The sequence below is a fragment of the Lithobates pipiens genome, unplaced genomic scaffold (genome assembly GCF_037356315.1).
Source record: "Lithobates pipiens isolate NorthernLeopardFrog02 unplaced genomic scaffold, aLitPip1_a1.2 Scaffold_16, whole genome shotgun sequence".
NCBI lineage: Eukaryota > Metazoa > Chordata > Amphibia > Anura > Ranidae > Lithobates > Lithobates pipiens.
Window position 1 is genome coordinate 38562131 of NW_027507748.1, and position 22140 is coordinate 38584270.

Below are 22140 nucleotides of genomic sequence, written 5' to 3' on the forward strand. Positions count from 1 at the left end.
TATTTATTAAAGGAGTTGTAAAGGTTCGTTTTTTATTTTCTAAATAGGTTCCTTTAAGCTAGTGCATTGTTGGTTCACTTACTTTTTCCTTCGATTTCCCTTCTAAATGTTTTTTTTTCTTTGCTTTCTTTGTCTGAATTGATCACTTCCAGTTCCTCGTCGGTAAGCTGTTCAGTAAGCTGTTCTGGCTGACTAAACACTGCTCAGACAAAGGAAAAAAGAACATTTAGAAGGGAAATCGAAGGAAAAGGTAAGTGAACCAACAATGCACTAGCTTAAAGGAACCTATTTAGAAAATAAAAAAGGAACCTTTACAACCCCTTTAAAGTGCGTCATTGGGATACTGAAGGGTGTTCTGGCATTTTCCACTTCATCCGGATAGCTTTCCTGACATAAGAAGAAAAATATTTGTAGTATGTGGTGGCATATACCCGTAAGTAGCGTAAGCAGATCTTTAGCAATCGCTAATCCACTATTAACACCCACCACTGATGCCACCTCACCCCAAAAGACCTGTAGCAGAGGACCAGACCTAACCACATGTATGAACGTAATAGTACAAGGTGAAAGAGGAGCCCCCTGGGAAAAGAAGTCACTGGTGGACAAAGCTGCTTATATGTCTGAATGTGCCCACCAAAGTCCACTGCTTGGGACATGTAGGATCAGCCATGGCGTATTTTGAGGACAACCTGTGGTAATGTAGTATACCCTGTGGAGGAATTTCAATTGAATCCATTTATGCCTCATGAGTGGAAGATATTATTGTGTGCCCTCCTTCCAATCCCCATCGGTTAAATGAGACAGATCACTGTGCCACGTATCTCATAAGCGGGATACTTTTGACGTGTCTGAGTAAGCTATACAGTGGTATAGGGAGGAGAGAGAGGTTTGCTCAATTGCTCTGTTGACAGAAGGCTGTAAAAAATGTACTGAGGATATTACACAGGTGTTTTCTTGGTGTTCCCACATACTGATCCGTCAAATACTTGCTATATAGATGCATGTAAACATAATTTGTTTTTATGATTTTTTTTTGTGTTATTTTACGCATTTACAAATGCATATACATGTATTTTATATGTGGAAGCGTGGAAAGCTTTTTGAATTCTGTTATGGATCTGAAAGCAGCTCAAGTTTACGCACCTGCTTCAATGGCTCCATTAAATCAATACAGCTGTATTCAGATCTATAACTACAAAATACTTGCATATACGTTTTTTTTATGGCCTTGTAAATGGAGCCTTATAAATGGGTGAATTTCCGCTTTTGTATGTCCACCCAGCCATAAAGGTGACAGCTGGTGTTTAATATATAGCTGTTATCTTCTGCACTGTCTATAAGAATTGTTAGATCCTGGAGATTGATTCTTTGTGTGCATATATGTGGGGTAAACTGCAAATTACAGGGATTTTTGTTAATTTTCGCTCGAAGAATGTCCAGTTCCACCCCGAATCTCTTCCATACAAATGCAATATCATCTATGAACCTTTTGCAAAAGACAAGTCTCCCATTCAGCTCCCCCCTTGGGCCAGGTGAGTTTGGACTCCCAATCGGCCATATATAAATTGGTGAAGCTGGGTGTGAACCTCATCCCCATGGCAGTTCCAATTAACTGTAAGGAGAATTCACCACCCAGCTTTTCGCCCTATGGAAAAGGTTCATAGATGATGGTGCGTTATAACAAGGAAGGTATCAGTGATGGAACTGGATATTTTTTTATAAAGAAGGTGTCAGACCTTTTGTGCTTGGTGCTTCCATACTTCAACAAATTCAAAAATGTATTTATGACAACTTGACTGTGTGAGGGCACAAAATATTCAATGGGCAATTTTGAGTCATTAGGATGCTATTTAGTTGGGTTGGAAAGCCTTATTCATTCCTTCTTACATCAGTTTATAGATCGTTTGGGATTTTTTTTGTGTATGTGTATCATGAATCATCGTGGGGTAACACAGAGGTTGATGAACAAGTTGAATGAACTTCATTTTGTATTCAGATTGAAACACAATAAGAATATCAGTTGATGAGATCATCTATTCCTTTCCATTTGACATGTGGTCAAATATAATTTGACCTAGCCTACAGAATCTAGAATTCCACAGCAGCCTCTCATTTAAGTACTAACCAGAGGCATTCATTGTGGTGAAACTGGGGATCACACAATTCTTCCAGTCATCCATTAAAACTGAAGCGTTGGCAGCAGCAATTAATCAGGCCCTGCTCACACTTGGGTGTAGCGGATATGCGGGTGGAAACTAGCGTTTCTGCAAACTTGCAGTAAAATCCCCCTGCACTGCCATTATTTCCTAATGGCACCCCAAATGCGGGTAGCAGTCGCATGTTTTCGCGTACGGTTTACGCGCAATGCAGGATATGCATGGCTCATATCCAAAATTTGCTACATGAGCTTCTTTTATGGCGTTTTCTTGGAGCGGAGGGTGCCACTCCCAAAATACGCTAAAAGGCACAAAAACGCAGCACGCTTGTGTCGCTCAGGTGTAAAGGGGGCCTCAGGTTTGGCTGCAGCTCTCGCCGCTATAATCAGCCTATCTCAGGTGCTGTTCCTCACAATGAAAAAAGGAAAAGGAATAAGCCTGATAGAACCAGGCTAACAAAGAGGTTACTATTGGCAACAATGAATAGATCTAGATAGATTGGTTCAAATTTTAAATAACTTAAACACATTTATTAGAATATCAAATAGAAAAAGTTCCTCAGAAACCTAACAATCTTGAGATCCATCACCAATCCTCTGCAGCATTCAGAACTGCTCACTGCCCAGTCATGTGACTTTGATTGACGACTTTCTGTGTTGGGCCTTCAGGAGGGGTGACAAGATCCTTTCCCGCTGTCCTGAGACTGCCTTTTCCAAACATTTTTAGGGCCTCAAGGGGACCCCTTCATGTACCCTTCACTGGTACATATAAGCAGTGTATGCCTGATTTGGGTAGGATTGCATACCTGTGTGCTGGCTTCATAATCATGCCAGGAATAGAGGTCAGTGCTCATCCGTGGAGACAGCTCCGCCCGGCAGACAGGAGTTCTGGCCTAGGAGTCAGGAGGGAACCAGTGCAGCATGAAGCTGCAAGCACAGAGGTGTTGTACGTCAGGTCTGAGGAAGACAAACCAAGGCCTAAGGTGTAAGGCCTGAGCAAGAGTGCTGTGTTTTAGCCAGGAAGGCTGAATGCTGGTTCTGAAGCAAGACTGTAATGCTGAATATCCCTGCAAGGAAATCTGATGTTTATTTTTGAACTTCGTTTCTTTTGAATAAAAATGTGCCGCTGTCTCCTGTAGCTGCTACAATGTAGCATTCACTCCTTCAGCTTTTTTTCTGGTTTCTCTTTCCCCCCCCCAGCGGGGCGCTGTAGCTTGTTCCCTGTGGAGAACAATTAAGCAACCAATCTCCAGGATTACATTTCCCATGATGGCCCTCTAACTTCTTCTGATTGGCCCCCGCTTTGGCCAATGGGGAGGGAAGAAGAGCAGGCAGGAAGCTTTCTCTTCTTCCGTACTGGCGACATGAGAAAGGAGGGGAAACATTCTGACAGCAGCTCTCCTCCCCTATTACCGCTGCCTGTCACCGCTTCACATATGGTGGGGGATCGATAGCACCTGCTACATCTGCTTCCGTTATGGGGTCACCCGGGTGCACTCCCCCCCCCCCCCCCCCCATGCCCCTAATCGCGTACGGCAAGACTCCATTGCTGAAGAAAAAGCACGTTTAAAGCTTGTTTAAAGTTTTGGAAAAAATACACTTCAATAAATAAAAAAAATAAAAAAACGGTAAAGTTAGCCTAATTTGTTTGTATAATGTGAAAGATGATGTTGCACCGTGAGAATCGTGATCTTTATTCTAAGCAAAAAAATCGTGGTTCACATTTTAGCCAGAATTGCAACATCTTCTTTTATATTTCACCTAAAATATTTGTATTATATTGTGTTTTTGTGCATTAAAATTCATTCATTTTTTTCCTAAAAAATTTAATTTTAAAAAACGTTGCGTAAATACAGTGTGACATAAAAAATCAAAACTCTCCATTTTATTCTCTAGTGCCTTTACTTAAAAAATATATAATGTTTGGGGGGTTCTAAGTCGTTTTCTAGCAAAATAATGATTTATTTATTTTACATGGAGGAGGGGAATGTCAGAATTGCCTGGGTTGTTGCTGGTTAATCATTATTGTAGATGTCAGTAGATTATCGTCTCACGTAATTTCTGGTACTAATTCTGATATACAAAAGATGAATTTTAAGATTTCTAGGGCGTAGAGAAACTTATTTGTTTCTTTTTAGATGTTGGCTTTTTATAGTTGAATGATTTTAGAGCTATCTATATAAGCTTGGATGGACACGTTACATCATGTTTTATATCCTTGGGTAGGAAAGAAAATTGATCTGGGGATGTTTGGATGAGGTCACCGGCTTAAAACGGTTTTGCATGATTATTCTGATGGATCAAGCTTAAGTCAAGCATATGGCGTCCAAGGACAGACTAATTACTGTAATCTATACCCATTACGGTGTTCTGCCAACAGACCGTGCTGTCACCTGCCTCGCTTTGTTTTCATTATAGCTTGTTGTCTCCAACAGGCTCACGGCAACAAAGAGCTCTTGGTATTGCCATCCACTGGTGTTACAGTGGTGTTTGTGTGATTACCGGGCTGGCAGCTCCTACACACCAAATGAGTTCCCTGGTTTCCTTGGTTTGTTGTGTACACTAATGGATCTGGCCTTGTAGAGCCACACCAAAAATCTATTTTATTCCAATGTAAGGTCAAGTAGAAGATTCAGCGAGCAAGCCAATGTGTTTTCGAGGGCCCAAAGCTTACCCCTTCATCGGGGCTAAGAAAATGCAACAAAGACGTATTTAACTCAATAAAATATGTGCTATCGTTTTGGACTTGCATAAAATAATATATTCGTCAGTCCAATGAAAAAACACACATTTTTATTGATTTGGATATTCCTTTGTACTATTTTCTTAGTCCTCATAAAGGGGCGAGTTTGGGTCCCTGAAACACATTGGGGCTGATTTAGTAAAATGGAGAGTACAAAATCTGGTGCAGCCCTGCATAGTAGCCAATCAGCTTCTAACTTCAGCTCGTTAAATTACTAGCTGCCAAATCACGTACCTAGTATCATTTGACTTCAAGTGTTTGTACCGGGGTGATGCCTGCGGCTGTAGGCATCACTCCGGTACAGTTTTTTTAGAGCCTGCGATCGGCTCTCTTGTAATAGCAATCAGAGCAGCTAACTAGCCGCTCGATTGCTATTACAAGCAGCAAGCGGGGACGGGACGTCCCCTCCCTTCCGCAGCTTGGGCGCACTCTCTCGTCCCACCAGGAGACCCGGGCTACCAGCCGGTATGTCCACTGGCTAGTCGAAGACGCACGATAAGCCGGGATTGGCTTTAATCGGATCTCAGTTAGTTTTCCCCGAATGTCAACGGCGCTGTGACGGACCCCCCCGTACTCAAGATGAGTCTGTCCACCTTAAAGGCTTCCTCTGTCCGGTACCACACGAGCCAAGATCCCTCAGAGCACCCAGTCGTTAGCTGTAACTCAATGTAGGGTGAAAACAGACTATTTAAAACACAGGTACAGAGAGGTAACACTCAGGGACATTGCCCCCTCCCTTGGATTCAGGGCGGGGTAAACGATCCAATCGGCAATAAGGAACACACAGGCATTCATACATTTGAACAATAGAACACCTTATCAGCAGGGAGGGCTGTTGGAGGAATCCCCCCTTCACCTTTCTGCCCTGCCCCCGGCTTACATGCTAGGAACACAAATGCCAACATCCATACCATAATACACTTCTTCTAAGGCAGACAGACACAACAGGACAATGGGACACAGCCACACCCAAAATGATCCCAGCAAAGAGTCCAACAGCATGAGACAACACACAATATATACAATATTCCAGTTTGGCTGTACAGCGAGTCCGACTAGCACAGATCATAGTGGGTTCTCCATCACCCTGTGTCCCTAATAGACACAGGGTGACTTACACATAGGAGGGGCCGGGGGAGCAGGACAAGGAGTTCCCAGAGCTCTCCAAGGCAAGCTGGGTTCCACAAGCCCCCCACCAAAAGTGACTCCCATCACAGGCGCAATTTTTTTAAAATCGAAATCATTCAAAAATGCAGATCTTGGCGTTTTAAATGCTTTCAAGGACAGAGGAGGGAATTTGGTGTCTTATAGACCCCCGACCCCTCCATAAAAAGTACCTGCCACATGCCTATTACTGTCACAAGGGATGTATAAATAATAAATAATTAAAGCAACAGTGTAAAAAAAACATAATAATAAAAAAAAAAAGTAAAGTGCCCTGTCCTACCAGGCTTGTGCTCAAAGGTGAACACGCGCATTGGTCCCACACAAGTATCCCTGCGAACGTCAGAAAAGGGCAAGTAATTCTAGACCTAGACCTCTGTAACTCAAAATTGGTAACTTGTAGAAATGTTTAAACGTCGCCTATGGAGATTTTTTTTTTAAGGGTAAAAGTTTGTCGCCATTACACGAGAGGGCGCAATATTGAAGCGTGACACGTTGGCTATCAATTTACTCGGCGTAACATTATCTTTCACAATATAAAAAAAGTTGGGCTAACTTTACTGTTGTCTTTATAACAAGTGTATTTTTTTTCCCCCCAAAAAAAAGTGTGTTTGTAAGACCGCTGTGCAAATACGGTGTGACAAAAAGTATTGCAACGACCGCAATTATATACTCTAGGATTTTAGAAAAAAATTTATATAATCTTTGGGGGTTCTAAGTAATTTTCTAGCAAAAAAAAAATGCCTTTAACTTGTAAACAAGTGTAAAGAAGAGGCTGGCTTCCTAATTCGATCTTCTACCTGACCTTACCTTGAAATGAAATTATATCTTGACTATTCATTTCTGGTGAAGTGCTTTATTCTAAGATCCATTGTTTATTGATAAAGAACTGTCAGGGGTTCTAATCTTCCGCCTACTCTGTAAAGGAAAAAAAAAGTGTTTTATTACAATCTGTGTTCTTCTTGAGGGTTGTCTCATGTTGTGGGACAGAGAATTTCCCTTATGGCGTATTTGAAGATCAAATAACTTTCTTTTGCTCTGCACACAACATCAGGTACAGCGAACTGGCAAGTAAAAAAAAAAAATAATAATAAAAATATTTTTTTTTTCTTTTCGATTTTTTTTCCTTTATTTTTCTTTATTTTTACAATAGATTTTTATTTGAAGGTATTCAGTTAACATTACAGATTGAAATTATCACGTTGGTCATTTGTAACCAACTTGGTTACATTGGTTCATAAGATTTTTCCTTCTTCCTTCTTCGTGCTTCTTCTTCCGAAGAAGACCCCCAGGCGGCAGTGGCAACGACGAAGAAGAAAGCCAGGCTCCTCCGCTAGTAAAAGAGCAGAAGATATCGGAGGAGTCCGGCATACTTTTTTGTTCACCAGGTGAATGGGTAGGGGTACATCGTACCGCTATCTAGGGGCTCCCGGATTCCCATAACCCCCCCCCCCCCGCCCGCAGACCTCGACAACCAACGGCCAGGGTTGTCGGGAAGAGGCCCTTGTCCTCATCAACATGGGGACAAGGTGCTTTGGGGTGGGGGGGCGCAAAGCCCCTTCCCCAAAGCACCCCCCATGTTGAGGACACGCGGCCTGGTATGGCTTGGGGGTGGGGGGGCTCACTCGTCCCCACCCCCGTTGCTGACCGGCCGGGCTGTGTGCTCAGATAAGGGTCTGCTATGGACTTTGGGGGGGCCCCCACGCCATTTTTTTTCGGTGTAGGGGTTCCCCTTTAAATCCATACCAGTTGACGGGGCCAGCGGGGTGTCAATCTCGCCGATGGAGGTGGCGACATTCACCTCCTTCGCTAGTCCCATCTTCCTGGAGCCACCTTCAAAATGAACAGACTTTTCTCTGTGTGTGGGCAAATATATATACACTTTTTTAATTATAAACTGTTTTTAGCTGCATACAAGATAGGGGGGGAGAAACTGCAGTACACTGATCTTTCCAATAAATGGTTCTGTATGTGTATAGATAGATCTAAAAAAAAAAAAATACACTTTTTTTCCACCTTTTATTTATAAAACTGTTTTTAGCCGCATACGAGCTGGGGGAGCAGAAACCGCATAACACTGATCTTTCCAGTGAATGGCTGTGTGTGTTTGTGTCGCTATAAAAAAATAAATATACACCTTTTCCTTCTTTTATTTGTAAACTGATTTTAGCTGTATACGAGCTGGGGGAGGAGAAACTGCAGCACACTGGTCTTTTCAGTGAATGGCTGTGTGTGGATATAAAAAAAAAAAAATACACTTTTTTTTCCCAATTTTATTAACTGTTTTTAACTGCCATACGAGCTGGGGGAGGAGTCTGTGTGTGTGGATATGAAAAAAATAATGTACACTTTTCTCCCACTTTTATTTATAAACTGTTTTTAGCCGTATACACCGATCTTTCCAGCAAGTGTGTGTGTGTGTGTGTGTGTGTGTGTGTGGGGGGGGGGGGGGGTGTCAGCAGAAGTCTGATCATTGGAGGAGAGTACACTGTGTTTCCAGCATAGCTAGAAAACTGACCACACTGTGTTCTTATGCCTGGTGTGGTCAGTTTTTAAAAGGTTTTGCAACGTGTATACAGGACTCCTCCCCCTCCACTGTGCTTTAGTATTTTGACAGTGGGGAAACCCCCCACCACCAACTTCACAACACACAGGTCAGTAGGAGATTGAATGTCGCTTTTCCAACAGGACCATTGAACAGAAGCCAGTCTTCAGGCCTGGTTCACACCTATGCATTTTTTTAGTGCGTTTTCAGTTTTGCAGAAACGCACTACAGTCCATATAACATGGTTTGCTATGGATGTAGTTCACATCCGTGCATTTTATGGAAAGGGCTTTTTTCAGTTTTTTTGGTTCCATAGACTTCAATGGATCAAAAATGCGCATGGAAAAACGCAAAATGCACCTGGAATATGAAAAAACTGCAACCTGCATAGGTGTGACCCGGACCTCAGACCGGCTTCTGTTGAACAGAACGGGAAACGCACACATCAAAGTCTGGAGGAATTCCGATACATGTATATCCAGCTTTTCATTTCTTAATATAAGAACAAAGCTCCTTTTAAATAAAAGATTAATTTCTGCGCACTTCACATCACTTCAAAGCTCATTTGACTTCAGATGAATTAAAAAAAAGAACAAAGTATTTTGGTATTTCTAAACATTTGCGGAATTGAGAATAAACAAGAGATGTCGCTGTGAAGTACACAAAGTACTAAGATTATAAAAAGTGGAGGTTTAATGTAGAACTCCGGCTTGGACTTGATTACGGGTCGTTGCTGCAGAGAGGGCATTCCGATAAATAACGATTTATTTTTCAATGAAGAGCGGACTGGGGGGGACAATTACTTTTGCTGTCCGGAGTTCTGTTTTAACCTTTCAGGGGTAAAGTGTAACCCGGTGCATGTCGTCCTCTTTAAACCTAGCTTTAAATTTCTCCTCAACCTTATCACTGATCCGTCTGGTCTGTGTCTTGGCCTTCATGATGCTGTTGTTCTCTAACAAGCCTCTGAGGGCTTCACAGAACAGCTTTATTTATACTGCGATTAAATTACTGGACTTTATTTACTCATTTGGTGACTAAGAAAATACTTGCATGCTGATAGATAGATATCTATATAGATATCTATATAGAGATATATATATATATATATATATATATATATGAGAGAGAGAGAGATTAGATATAGATAGATATAGATAGATAGATATATCTATATATGACAATTATTATTTAGCGAGCCAAACAGCTGCTACCATTAACCATTTGCCTACCGGGCACTTACCCCTGCACATAGTAAAAAGAATAAATCAAGTTGATACAAACATTATACAATGCAGTATATACCAATGCACGCATCAGAACACCCGATGGGCACATATAGGCGGGCACTGATGGGTGGCATTGATGGGTGCATTACTGATGGGCATAAAGGTTTGTATCCTTTTATTATGTTATTATGAACAAAGTACCAGAAATACAGTGGGGGGGGGGGGGAAGTATTTGACCCCACTGCTGATTTTGTACATTTGCCAACTGGCAAAGAAATTATCCATCTATAATTCCAATGGTAGATTCATTTTAACATTGAGAGACAGAATAACAAAAATATCCAGAAAAACGCAATTCCAAAAAAGTTATAAATTGATTTGCATTTTAATGAGTGAAAAAGTATTTGACCCCAACTGTAGTTGGCCACCAGGTTTGCACAGCTTTTGCCCCACTCCTCTTTGCGTATCCTCTCCAAGTCATTTAGGTTTGGAGGCTGAGGGCGATGGTCTTGTAGCCCATTCCAGCATTGCGAAGGTCAACAGTCTTGTCCCTGACATCCCTGGACAGTTTTTTGGCCGTGGTGGAAAGTTTAGCAAAAAAGGAAAAATGGCCCATGGGACTTTAAATGAGTAGATCACTGAGGTCAAAACGATTGAGTAGAGTAAATTTAATTAGAATTTATTACAGTTCCAAAGACATAATCATAAAAGAGCGTAAAATTATAATCAGTCATAATACATCTTGATACAGTTTAAGAAATACATTAATGTACATAGACCTCTTTTGCACTCGATGGGTTTCGCGAGCTCTGCTCGCTTCCTCAGGAGTAGATGTATGCGTGATTATCTAAAAAATAGTAGAAATCAGTAGGTATGAGATACAGTAATTGCTAGAGTTTGTAGAAGAAGCATGTGACCTCAAAAGAGGTACCCCCATACTTACATTATGGTTGGTTAATCCAAAAAAGCTTATCCCAAATGGGGACCATGGAAACCGATCTGTCCAGGAGCTGAGGAGGCGTAACCCACACACCCCAATCAGGGACCAAACAGGGGGCCGACCATGGCAAAAGGAAAGTTGAACACTGCATGTGTTTGTATTCTGAATTGTCCCAGCAGCCTTTGGCCCCTTTCACACGGACGGATAGAATGGTGCTTTTAGCTGCGGATTTTCTAGTTTTCTACCGCAGCTAAAAGCACACAATGCTTTCCTATGGCCCCATTCACACACAGCGTTTAGCGGCGATTTCGTTACATGCGGTTCGGTGCGAATAGAAAAAATAGAATTGTATGCGTCCAGGTGCGATGTAGCGCAGCTATAAGCACATAACCGCAGGTAATCGCAGTCTTTTGTGTCAATTGCGGCCAGCAGCGTGAAAGAAGAAAAAAAAAACCCGGAAGCACATCCTATACAGCAGGTGTACCTGGGAAATGACACAGGAAGTTGAGAGGGATGAAAGGGGAGAAGACAGCATGGCGGCAAGAGACATCTCACACGAGGCCATCATCGCACTGGTGCAAGCCCGACCAGAGTTATGGGACTCAGAATGCCCAGGATATGCAGACCGAGTGCTGAAGAGAGCAAAGTGGGAGGAAGTCTACAAATATGTTGGGACGAGATGTCTGCAACTGAACAGGATAACCGAGGTGAGTGCAAGGTTTGTTGTGTCTATGCAGCAGGGTACACATGCATCCTAGTAAAGATTTTACCCCCTAATGACCAGGCCATTGTATGTTTTTTATATATTGCAGGAAAGGAGGTTTACACACGTTGGAGGTCCCTGCGCGACCGTTACAAAAAAGAAGTCAACAAAGAGAAGGCTGCGGAGAGAAGCGGAGCACCCTCAACTCGTCGCAGGCCTAACCCCCATGCAGAGGCTTTGTCTTTTTTGAGGCGCACCACTGAGATGCGCACGTAAGTATATCCATTTATTTTACTTAGTGATTTGTGACCAGTAAAGCCATATTCATGTTCACTTTTTTGTTAAACGTGTAATCTTTATTGTTACCTAGAACTGTGTCAAGTGTCCCTGTGAGAGCAAGCGCAAGGCGCGAAAGTTCGTCGCCATCACCATCAGGAGACGCTGACACCAGTCAAGAAACCACAGAGACAGTGTCATCCCAAGAATATCATCCATCCACTCAAGAACCTGCGGTATGTATTTTAAAAATGTCATAATTTCTGTCCACAAAAGACGTATTAAGGCCCGTACACACGGTCGGACTTTTTGACAACAAACATGCAAATTAGCTGTTTTGGAGCAACATCCGACTGTGTGTACGCTCCATCGGACAAACTTTTTCTGTTTTCATCGGACTTTTGTTGGCTGTGCGAACGGACAAACTTTTTGACAACAGAAGTCCGAAGGAGCAAAGTCCGACCGTGTGTATGCAAAGGCATCGGACTTTTGTACAAGGTACAAACACGCATGCTCAGAGCCTATGCAAACGATCAGACTACAATACAGAAGTTGACCAAAGGTGGCGCAGGAGTCATTGAACGTCCTCTTTTGAAGCGGCGTCAGTACGTTGTGACGTCATTACGTTCGTGTTTGTTGTCAAAAAGTCCGACCGTGTGTATGCAATACAAACTTGTGGACCACGCCCTTTGTACAAAAGTCCACGGGAAAGTTTGTACAAAGTCCGACCGTGTGTATGGGGCTTTACTTACATTTTGAAAAGGCAGCTGGTGTTGGCACAAATGTTGGAGAAACAACAACGGCTTGTTTTTTGGGCAAGGTGTGACTTGTTCTTCTGGCTTTGGAGGTCTTCAGTGAGATCAGGTTTTTGCAGCAAAACAAGTACCTGTGTGTGATCTATTCTAAACAGGTGCTGCAATATTTGTACAAGCCATCATATGCTGTTCACTAAAGTGTGACCTCAGTATCAGATGCATAATCTATATATTATAACTATTGCAGGCAAATCCAGATAGGAGAGTCCAGTCTACTACTACCACCCGTCGAACACGTACTCAACAAGAGACACCTTTTGAAGAATATTTCAACCGTATCATTGAAGAAATGAGAAACCAATCACAAAACCAGGCAAAAGATGATGAATTCCTCAACATCTCAGACCCAGATGTTATGTTTTTAAGAATGTTGCTTTGTGTAATCAGGGAGATTCCTGCAGATAAGCGCACTGAGGTCAGGGGTGATATACATGCCTATTTAACGTATATTGTGTCCGCTTGCAAAGAGCAACGCCCATATCCTAAATTTCAGCCATGGGCTATGGGTTTTAATTCACCTAGTGGCTGTTTCAGTAGACCAATGCCCAGTCAGCAGTGGCATGACACAACATCTGCCATTAACCCTTATGTAGGACCCCCACCACTGTATACATCTTACCCGTCTAATCCTGGTTACCAAAGGATGCATGTGCAGCCACACCCAGTGTCTTCACCCTCATCTTCCCATTCAGGATCACCCATAGATGTTGGCAGTGAACCAAGCCATTCTTCCCTGCGTAACCCTAATTATCCAATATATGAAAACTTATAGTATTCCTATGGCAGTGATATGACGGTTGTATTTTTCTTGTTGTGTAATGTTACTTAATGTTTTACCTACACTACTTAATGTTTTACCTACACTACTTAATGTTTTACCTACACGAACTAATGTTTACAACAAACCCCAGATTCCTCCATGTACACTGAACTGTACGCACAGAAGAATCTCCCACTGTCCCAAGCTTATACATGTTGCTACTTGGCCCCACTTGCTCTCACAATACCTGAACTTTCTGATTGGGTGCTAGCATTGTTTAGGTTGAGAGACTTGGCCCAGTGGGAGATTACCCCATCTACACAGTGCAGTGTACATGGAGACATCTTTTGCACTTTCTCCATCTAGCCAAATATTTCAGAACTGTTTACCGCACTCAGTGCCCATCTTTGGCCCCTTTCACACGGGGTGGATCAGTAATGATCTGCCCCGTGATGATCCGCTCGCTCAGCGGGATTGCTCCGTTGTCCCCGCTGAGCTGGCTGCGGACAGGGCGGTCTCCGCACACTGTGCAGGGACCGCCCTGTCAGCTCTCCACTCTCCTCTATGGTGATCGGACGAGCACGGACCGTCTGTCCGTGTCCATCCGATCCGCTCTGCAGACGGATAGAATAGGATTTTACTCCGTCTGCAGAATCAGACTGTTGCGGAGGCGGACGATATCGGGTGCCACCGCAATTGTCCGATTCTGTAGACGGAGGGAAATCCAATTTTTCTAGCCGTCTGCAGAGCGGATTGGATGAACATGGACAGATGGTCCGTGCTCTTCCGATCCCCATAGAAGAGAACAGAGAGCTCACAGGGGACAGCCCTGTCTGCCACCGGCTCAGTGGGGACAATGGACAATGGAACAATCCCTGCCGACCAAGCGGATCTTCACGGGACGGATCATTACTGATCTGCCCTGTGTGAAAGGGGCCTTACAGCACTTCAGGAATACTGTAACCTTCTTTTTTTTTTTTTTAGGGGGGTAGTGGGGGATATTTTGTGGACTCGTTATCTGTTGCACTTGAAATTCAATACTTGAAACTAAAAGGAGATTTTATATATATATATATATATATATATATATATATATATATATATATATATATATATATATATATATATATATATATATATATATATATATGTGTATATATATATATATATATATATATATATATATATTCCAAAGGAATTAAAAAACATTTTTCTATACTTGCAAGCATTCAATGTTTTTGTAAGGTTTTTCAATTTTTTAAATACACCCTGTGCATTGCAAAAGATAGAAATAAAAACAATTTAAATTGTTGAAAATTGTTGACTACTTTATTTAAGGCAAACGTGAAAACTGACACAAAAACCTGAAATATGTGATGAAAAAACTTTGACATGTAAGGTCCATGCAACACTGGTTAAAAATTTATACATAGTCCAATTGCCATGGCAGCTGTCCATCTTCACTCAAAAAATAATCAGTGAAATGTTCACGGACTTGTAGGGCCTGATTACTTGGACGAGTGCCAGTAACAGGACCTATGGGTTCCTCAGAAACAGGGGTTTCGGTGGCCACGATCTCCTTACCCCTCAAAAAATTGTGGAGAACAGAACATGCTAAAACCACATTGACGGCATGCTCAACTTCCAGATGCATGGCTGTCATCAAAACACGCCATTTGGCAGCGCAAATGCCAAATGCGCACTCCACCATTCTTCTAGCTCTGCTGAGTCTATAGTTAAAAATTCGCCTCCTGGCAGTGAGACCATGCCTGGTATAGGGCCTTAGCAGGTGCGTAGATAAGGCAAATGCCTCATCTCCCAGCACTACAAGTGGAAGATCTGGTCCAGTAGTACCAGGGAGAGGCCTTGACTGTGGCACCTGAAATTCGCCATATTGAAAACGCCGCCCCATTACGGAATTTCTGAAAATTCTAGAATCTCCAGAACTCCCATACGCTCCAACATCCACAGCGATGAACTTCATATTTGCATCGCTGAGTCCCAGAAGCACAATAGAAAAGTATTTCTTATAATTGAAAAAGCGGGAACCGGATTTTGGAGGCTTGATGAGCCGGATGTGTTTCCCATCTAATGCCCCAATGCAGTTTGGGAAGTTGGTCTTCTCCCAAAATTCCTCCGCTTATTTCCTCCCACAGACTGGATGTTGGCTCCGGCATGACTGATGTTCTCAGTTCTTCCCAGATGACATAACAGGTATCATGCACAATGGTGGATACGGTGGAAATTCCCATCAGAAATTGATGATGGAGGGAGGTGAAACTGGCACCAGTGGCAAGGTATCTGCAATACAAAATTGATAACAATTCAGAAAATATAAAATATAGTAAAATAAAAAAAAAAATAAAAAAAATCAATATACATATGGAGTTCTACATGGTAACAAATAAACATCAGCATCTATATAAGCTGATGACTTTTAACACATTGCAGCCCAAAGATAAAACATCCCTCGGCTCTGGTAGTAGGTGCTGGCATCCAAACCGGAAGCCTGGTGGTGGGTTGGTCTAGTACAAAATATTATTTGGTCGTACCTTGCTTGTTAATGCAAAACTCTGCCTTTGTGTTCAGAGCTCACCTACATAATGAGAAACTACTGAAATTTGACGTTTCCTATTTGCAAAAAATAAAACTGACTGTGCAAGGCACGATAGATAGTTTTCAAGGATAAAAAATAATGGTAATGGGAGTAATGTGCGAAAAATCGCTGTTGTGATATAGATTAGGTCATAGATTCATCTATATATATATATATATATATATATATATATATATATATATATATATATATATATATATATATATATATATATATATATATATATATATATATATATATATACATACTATTGCCTAAGCCTGCATGTACATGAATTTAAGCATTTGTTCAACATATGGAAAACCTACCTTAAAGTAAGTAACAGCCGTTCTTCTGGACTAATGCTTCTTCGCATATTGGTCGTGGTTCTGGTCAGGCGTCCTCTAACAAGTCCCAACAGCTCATCGAAGCATGCCACCGACATCCTGGTGTAACTGTGGAACTTGTCCCCATGAGTCCTCAGCTCACCGAACATGAGGGCAAAGTAGCCGATCGATAGGCGCTGAGACGTTAAGGGATGGACCCAGTAACGACGAGGACGTCGCCTACTCTGGATCGCTCTTCTTGTCTTCATCCTCATCATCAGCAAAATGAGCATTGCAAGCAAACTACCCATATTTGCATTCATTTTTCAAAAAAACTAGCACAAAACTCAGCACTCCTCTCCACTCCTGCAAAACTCCAACACACACTCAGCCAGAGAACAAAGAAACAGGTTTAAATATAGAGGACCGCAATGCATCATGGGTACATTCCAGGGAACAAAAACATAAATAAATAAAAGGGTTGCTATGGGAATAAAAACTGCAGTTAAACGCAACCGCATAAAAACGCATGTAAACGCATGTAAACGCTGGTAAGCGCACTGTGCAAACGCAGCTGATCGCTGTGCCTGGAGCCTTGAATTTTGTAGAAAAAAATAAACATGATAAACTGCGGCAGAACAGCCACCCGTGTGAAAGGGGCCTTACATGACAACTATAATAAAGGTATATATGTAAATAAGTTAGTAAGTAGTATAATGAGTAATAACCTATAAATAAAGGTAAAGTATTGTTGTCATGTAATAGAGTCAATGAGGATGTAAACGGGGGCGTAGACAGAGGAGAAAAAGAAAAGTGAAAGTGGTAGTATAGGGACCAATCAGAGGGCCGACCAAAGCATTAGGAAGAGTTAAAACCAGCATGTGTTTGTATTCTGAATTGTCCATATGGCCACTCATATCATGACAGCTATCATAAAAGTATATATCTATCTAAATTAGTAGGTAGTAAATCCATTATAAGTAATCCATAATATTGTAGCAGACCTAGTAATAATAGTGATGTAAATATCTATTAACTATGCGTGTATTGTGTTGAGATAGAACACAGAACAAAAATGCATGATAGAGTGAGATGTGCTTACCCCTGTGTAGTGCCTCTCGTATGTGAGAGAATAGTCCAAGTAAGAGAACATTTGCCAGGTGAGCCCCGAACTTAAATCCCGAGCGGGAATGGCGGAACACACCCCTAACGCCATGCGTAACATGGCTGCGGTACGAGCCCGTACTGCGCCCGCTGAATGCGGGAAGACACATGCGCAGGCTCAAGCCAGAATGACGTACTACACACCCTACGTGGAGACGCCGCGTCAGTCGGAGTCCCACTGTGGGTGTAGAGACATGGCGCCGATGTACGGGTGGCCCCACCCGTCCATCATGTGGAGGGGAGGGGACAGCACGGGAGAGACTCCCGCTTGTACATCGCAGCTCCCGGAGAAGAACAACCCACTGCCATCCAACACGGGAACAGCACAATGGAGACCAAACTACCCATATATAAAAAAACATTTTTTTTCCCTCAGTTTAGGCCGATACGTATTCTTCTACATATTTTTGGTAAAAAAAATCGCAATAAGCAATTGATTGGTTTGCGCAAAAGTTATAACGTTTACAAAATATGGGATAGTTTTATGGCATTTTTTTAATAATTTTTTTCTACTAGTGATGGCGGCGATCAGCGATTTTTATTGTGACTGCGACGTTATGACGACACATTGGACATTTTTGACACATTTTTTGGGACCATTGTCATTTATACAGCAATCGCTGCTATTTAAATGCACTGATTCCTGTGTAAATGACACTGGCAGTAAAGGGGTTAACCAGTGGGTGGCAGTGTAGGGGTTAAGTGTTCCTAGGGGTGTGTTACTAACTGTTGGGGGCTGGGCTTTAATTTAGTGAACACTGATCAGTGTCACTAGTTGCTAGGCAGAACGGGGAAATGCTGTTTACTCCATTCAGCCGCCCCGTGAGACGATCGTGGCTATGCCCGCGGCGATCGAGTCCACGGGACCCACGACCGGACTCACGGGGGTCCCGACCCGCACGATGGCAGGGAGGCATTAAAAATTGGACGTACCTGTACGCCAATATGCCTGCCCGTGCCATTCTGCCGACGTACATCGGCGTGCGCCGGTCGGGAACTGGTTATACAGGTAACAAGCTGAGATTAGGAGCACTCCCTTTAAGAGAGTGCTCCTAATCTCAGCTTGTGTATAGAAGACACCTGGGAACCAGAAATCTTGCTCATAGATAGGGGATCAAATACTTATTACTCAATTTATAACTTTTTTGAAATGCGTTTTACTGGATATATTTGCTGTTATTCTGTCTCTCGCTGTTAAAATAAACCCACCATTAAAATTATAGACCATTTTCTTTGTCAGTGGGGCAAACGTACAAAATCAGTAGGGGATCAAATACTTTTTTCCCTCACTGTACGATATTTCTGATATGATATGTTAGTAATGTATCGGAGAGATAATACTTTGGTGGATATAAAATAGTAGGCGCAGTACTTTTCTTTGGACTGTCTGGTTGGGAGACACAGGCTCAGTTATTTATCCCCTTGTTTTTCAGGTGGAAACGCGAGGCATGCAATACTGAAGAACCTGAAGTCTTCAAATAACTTGGTGACGTTAAGAAGCCTGTAGGTGTTTCAGCCCATTGCTATCAACCTCTTAAGATGTGCTTATTGGACAAGCTGGCTCTTTTCTTGGCACGATTGAGGTTCTTCTCCATTCCTGCATTGCTGCTAATCCAAGTTGCTCCAAATCAGCATTAGTTCCTAGATGGGACCACATTGTCAGATGTTCGTGTTCTCTACTTGCAACACATCAAGTTTTTGTTTCTTATTTAATTTATTTAATTGCAAAGCAACTTCCTTCCTGACTATCCTGCACTTTTTTTTTTTCTTTTTTTTTTTTACTCCATTAAATATAAAAAAAAAGTGCAGAAAGTTTTTGAAGACCCCTCATGTGTATATCTGTGTGTATATACACTATATTACCAGAAGTATTGGGAAAATTGCCTTTACACGCATATGAACTTTAATGGCATTCTAGTCTTAGTCCATAGGGTTCTATATTGAGTTGGTCCATAAAGAGATGGAAGAGTGAGTTTCAGGTGGAGGAACTTGATAGGCCTGCACTGAGTCCTGACCTAAACCCGATAGAATACCTTTGGAATGAATTAGAGCAGAGACTGCGAGCCAGGCCTTCCTGTCCAACATCAGTGCCTGACCTCACAAATGCGCTTCTGGAAGAATGGTCAAACATTCCCATAGACACACTCCTAAACCTTGTGGACGGCCTTCCCAGAAGAGTTGAAGCTGTTATAGCTGCAAAGGCTGGGCCAAGGGTGGGCGGACTAAGACTGGGATACCATTAAAGTTCATGTGTGTGTAAAGGCAGGTGTCCCAATACTTTTGGTAATATAGTATGTATGTGTATGTGTATATGTATATGTATATGTATATATATATATATATATATATATATATATATATATATATATATATATATATATATATATATATATATATATATATATATATCCCACTTTTAAGTACGCAATGGGGTTTATTTACTAAAGCTGGAAAGTGCAAAATCTGCATAGAAACCAATTTGTTTCCTGATTTTGCACTTTCCAGCTTTAATAAATAAACCCCAATGTGTACTTAAGAGGGGTATGCCTGTGTGTGTGTGTGTATGTATGTGTATATGTATATTCTCACACAAGAGGCATTACTCCATTCATTCTATGAATGGGAGGGGGTGGACCTTTCTATCATCTGCTCGTCCTCCAATCATAGATCTTGTTTCATTCCTAAAAGCAGTAGTCCCCAGAGTTTAGTGAATTGGGTGAAGCTCAATGGACTATCATCCAATATTATGCAAAATACAGTTTTTTTTTTTGTATTTTCCTTGTGCATAATTTGTGTATTCTTTTCCAAGTAAGCTTTCACCACATTCCCCAATGTAAGGGAAAATTCCCCACCCTACTTGCCTTTTAGTAAATCAACCCTAAAGTGTTTAGCTAAATGAAGAGCTTTGGGCATCCAGGAATCAAAGCCACCGCGGACCACAAACGATCAGCCATGCATAAACCCTGCACAAAGTACAGCAAATCTGTTCCTATGTGCGCAGGGTTCAGCTGACGGCTTGGATTTCAGTTGGTTGCTACAAAATACAGACATGCAGACTTTGTAGCTGATGTGACTGCAATTGGACATCCAGGAGTCAAAATGGCCCCTTCCAAGAACGATCCACCATCCAAAGTAAAATAACGACATGTTTCGACTGGGTCTGGGTCTTTGTTAAGTTCAGTCAGAGTTAAAGCGGTAGTAAACCCGCTGAAGTTTTTTTTTTTTTTTTTTTTTTTGACCTGCAAAGGAAAAGGCATAATAAGCTAGTATGCACCGCATACTAGCTCATTATGAAATACTTACCTTAGAACGAGGCCCCAACATCTGGCCCGATCCACGCCGAGGGAGCTGACCTGTTCCCTCAACGTGTCTTTCCGGGTATCGCGGCTCTGGCGCTGTGAGTGGCTGGAGCCGCGATATCGTCACTCCCGTGCATGCGCGTGGGAGATTTCTTTCCGGCAGGGTCCGGCGTCTGCCGGACTTTCAGCCGAGAATCCCCATGTGCGCATGCACCGCTGCAGTCAGCGGCCCATTGCGAGGGGAATATCTCCTAAACCGTATAGGTTTAGGAGATTTTTTTTACCTGCAGGTAAGCCTTATTATAGGCTTTCCTATAGGTACATTTTCTAAAAAGAACTATACAACCACTTTAACCATCGGTGGAACTGTGGGGGTTATTTACTAAAACTTGCATAATGCAAAATCTGGTGCAGCTCTGCATATAAACCATCAAATCGGCATCCAGGTTTTATTGTGGAAGTTTAATTGAACAAGCTGAAGTTAGAAGCTGATTGGCTACCATGAACAGCTGCACCAGATTCTGAGTGCTCCAGTTTTAGTAAATCTCCCCCTGTATGTCTGTGTTGACTTCTGCTATTGGTTGGATTGTACATACGACTATAGTGTCACACTGGGGTTGAGTTACATTCCACATAGATATAACTGGATTATATTTAGAGAGACTTTATACAATATTCCATGGAAAGTATGTGACGTAAACCTCTGATGATAAGATGCTAAATTTAGGACGTACTGACTCACTGGTGCTATTTTTGGGGTTGAGGAGCGCGATTCGCATTAGTGCTGGCGGCGGTAAAGAGGAATAACGAAAATTGCCTGAAAGATAAAACCATTATTTGTTCTTTAGAAGATTTAGGCTTCACGTACACGGGACGTTTTTACAACTTCTTCTGAATGATTTAACTTGACAGATGGAAATCCAAGTTTAAAACGTCCGTCCGTTTTGCGGCATTTACATGCTGTGTTTAGCAGCGTTTTGCTGCGTTTGCCTTTTTAGAATCGTTTCTAAAAAAAATGATTTTTTTTTTTTTAAATGGCCGAAGACAAAAAAGTCAATAAACAAAACGCGTGTTAGCAGTGCTTGGCGCCTGAAACGTTGGAACGTTTGGCGTCTGAACCCATTTTTTTGCTTTCGAAGAAACGCTGTTAAACGCAACTGCCTAAAAACGGCAATAAATGAGACTGTGTACATGGTCACATAGGATAACATTGAACAAGTTCAGGGGCAGCTGAAGAAAACGGCCAACTGCCTCTGAACGTGCGGTTTAGCAGCGTCCCGTGTACATGGGGCCTTAGAATTCGATTTTATTGTTGAACTTCCTTTCATGTTGGTAGCTATAAATTTATACCTTCAATAGGTTCATTGTTAAAGAGGAAGTAAAGGCAAAAAAAATTAAAAAGCACATCCTGTAAGGCAAAGGCATAAT

General features: G+C 42.0%; 1 protein-coding gene across 7 annotated transcripts in view; it reads left to right on the forward strand.

Moving 5' to 3' along the window:
- The window catches only part of LOC143981714 (nectin-1-like), a gene marked incomplete at its 5' end in the record, with an annotated part of 192367 nt that overhangs the window by 148157 nt on the left and 22070 nt on the right, over positions 1–22140 (forward strand). For 4 of the 7 annotated variants that reach the window (XR_013274352.1, XM_077479752.1, XM_077479751.1 and 1 more), the window contains 1 exon segment: positions 18847–18916. Coding sequence is in view for 4 of the 5 variants with exons in the window: in XM_077479754.1 (XP_077335880.1) it covers positions 18847–18916 (70 nt within the window). 7 annotated transcript variants of the gene reach the window in all.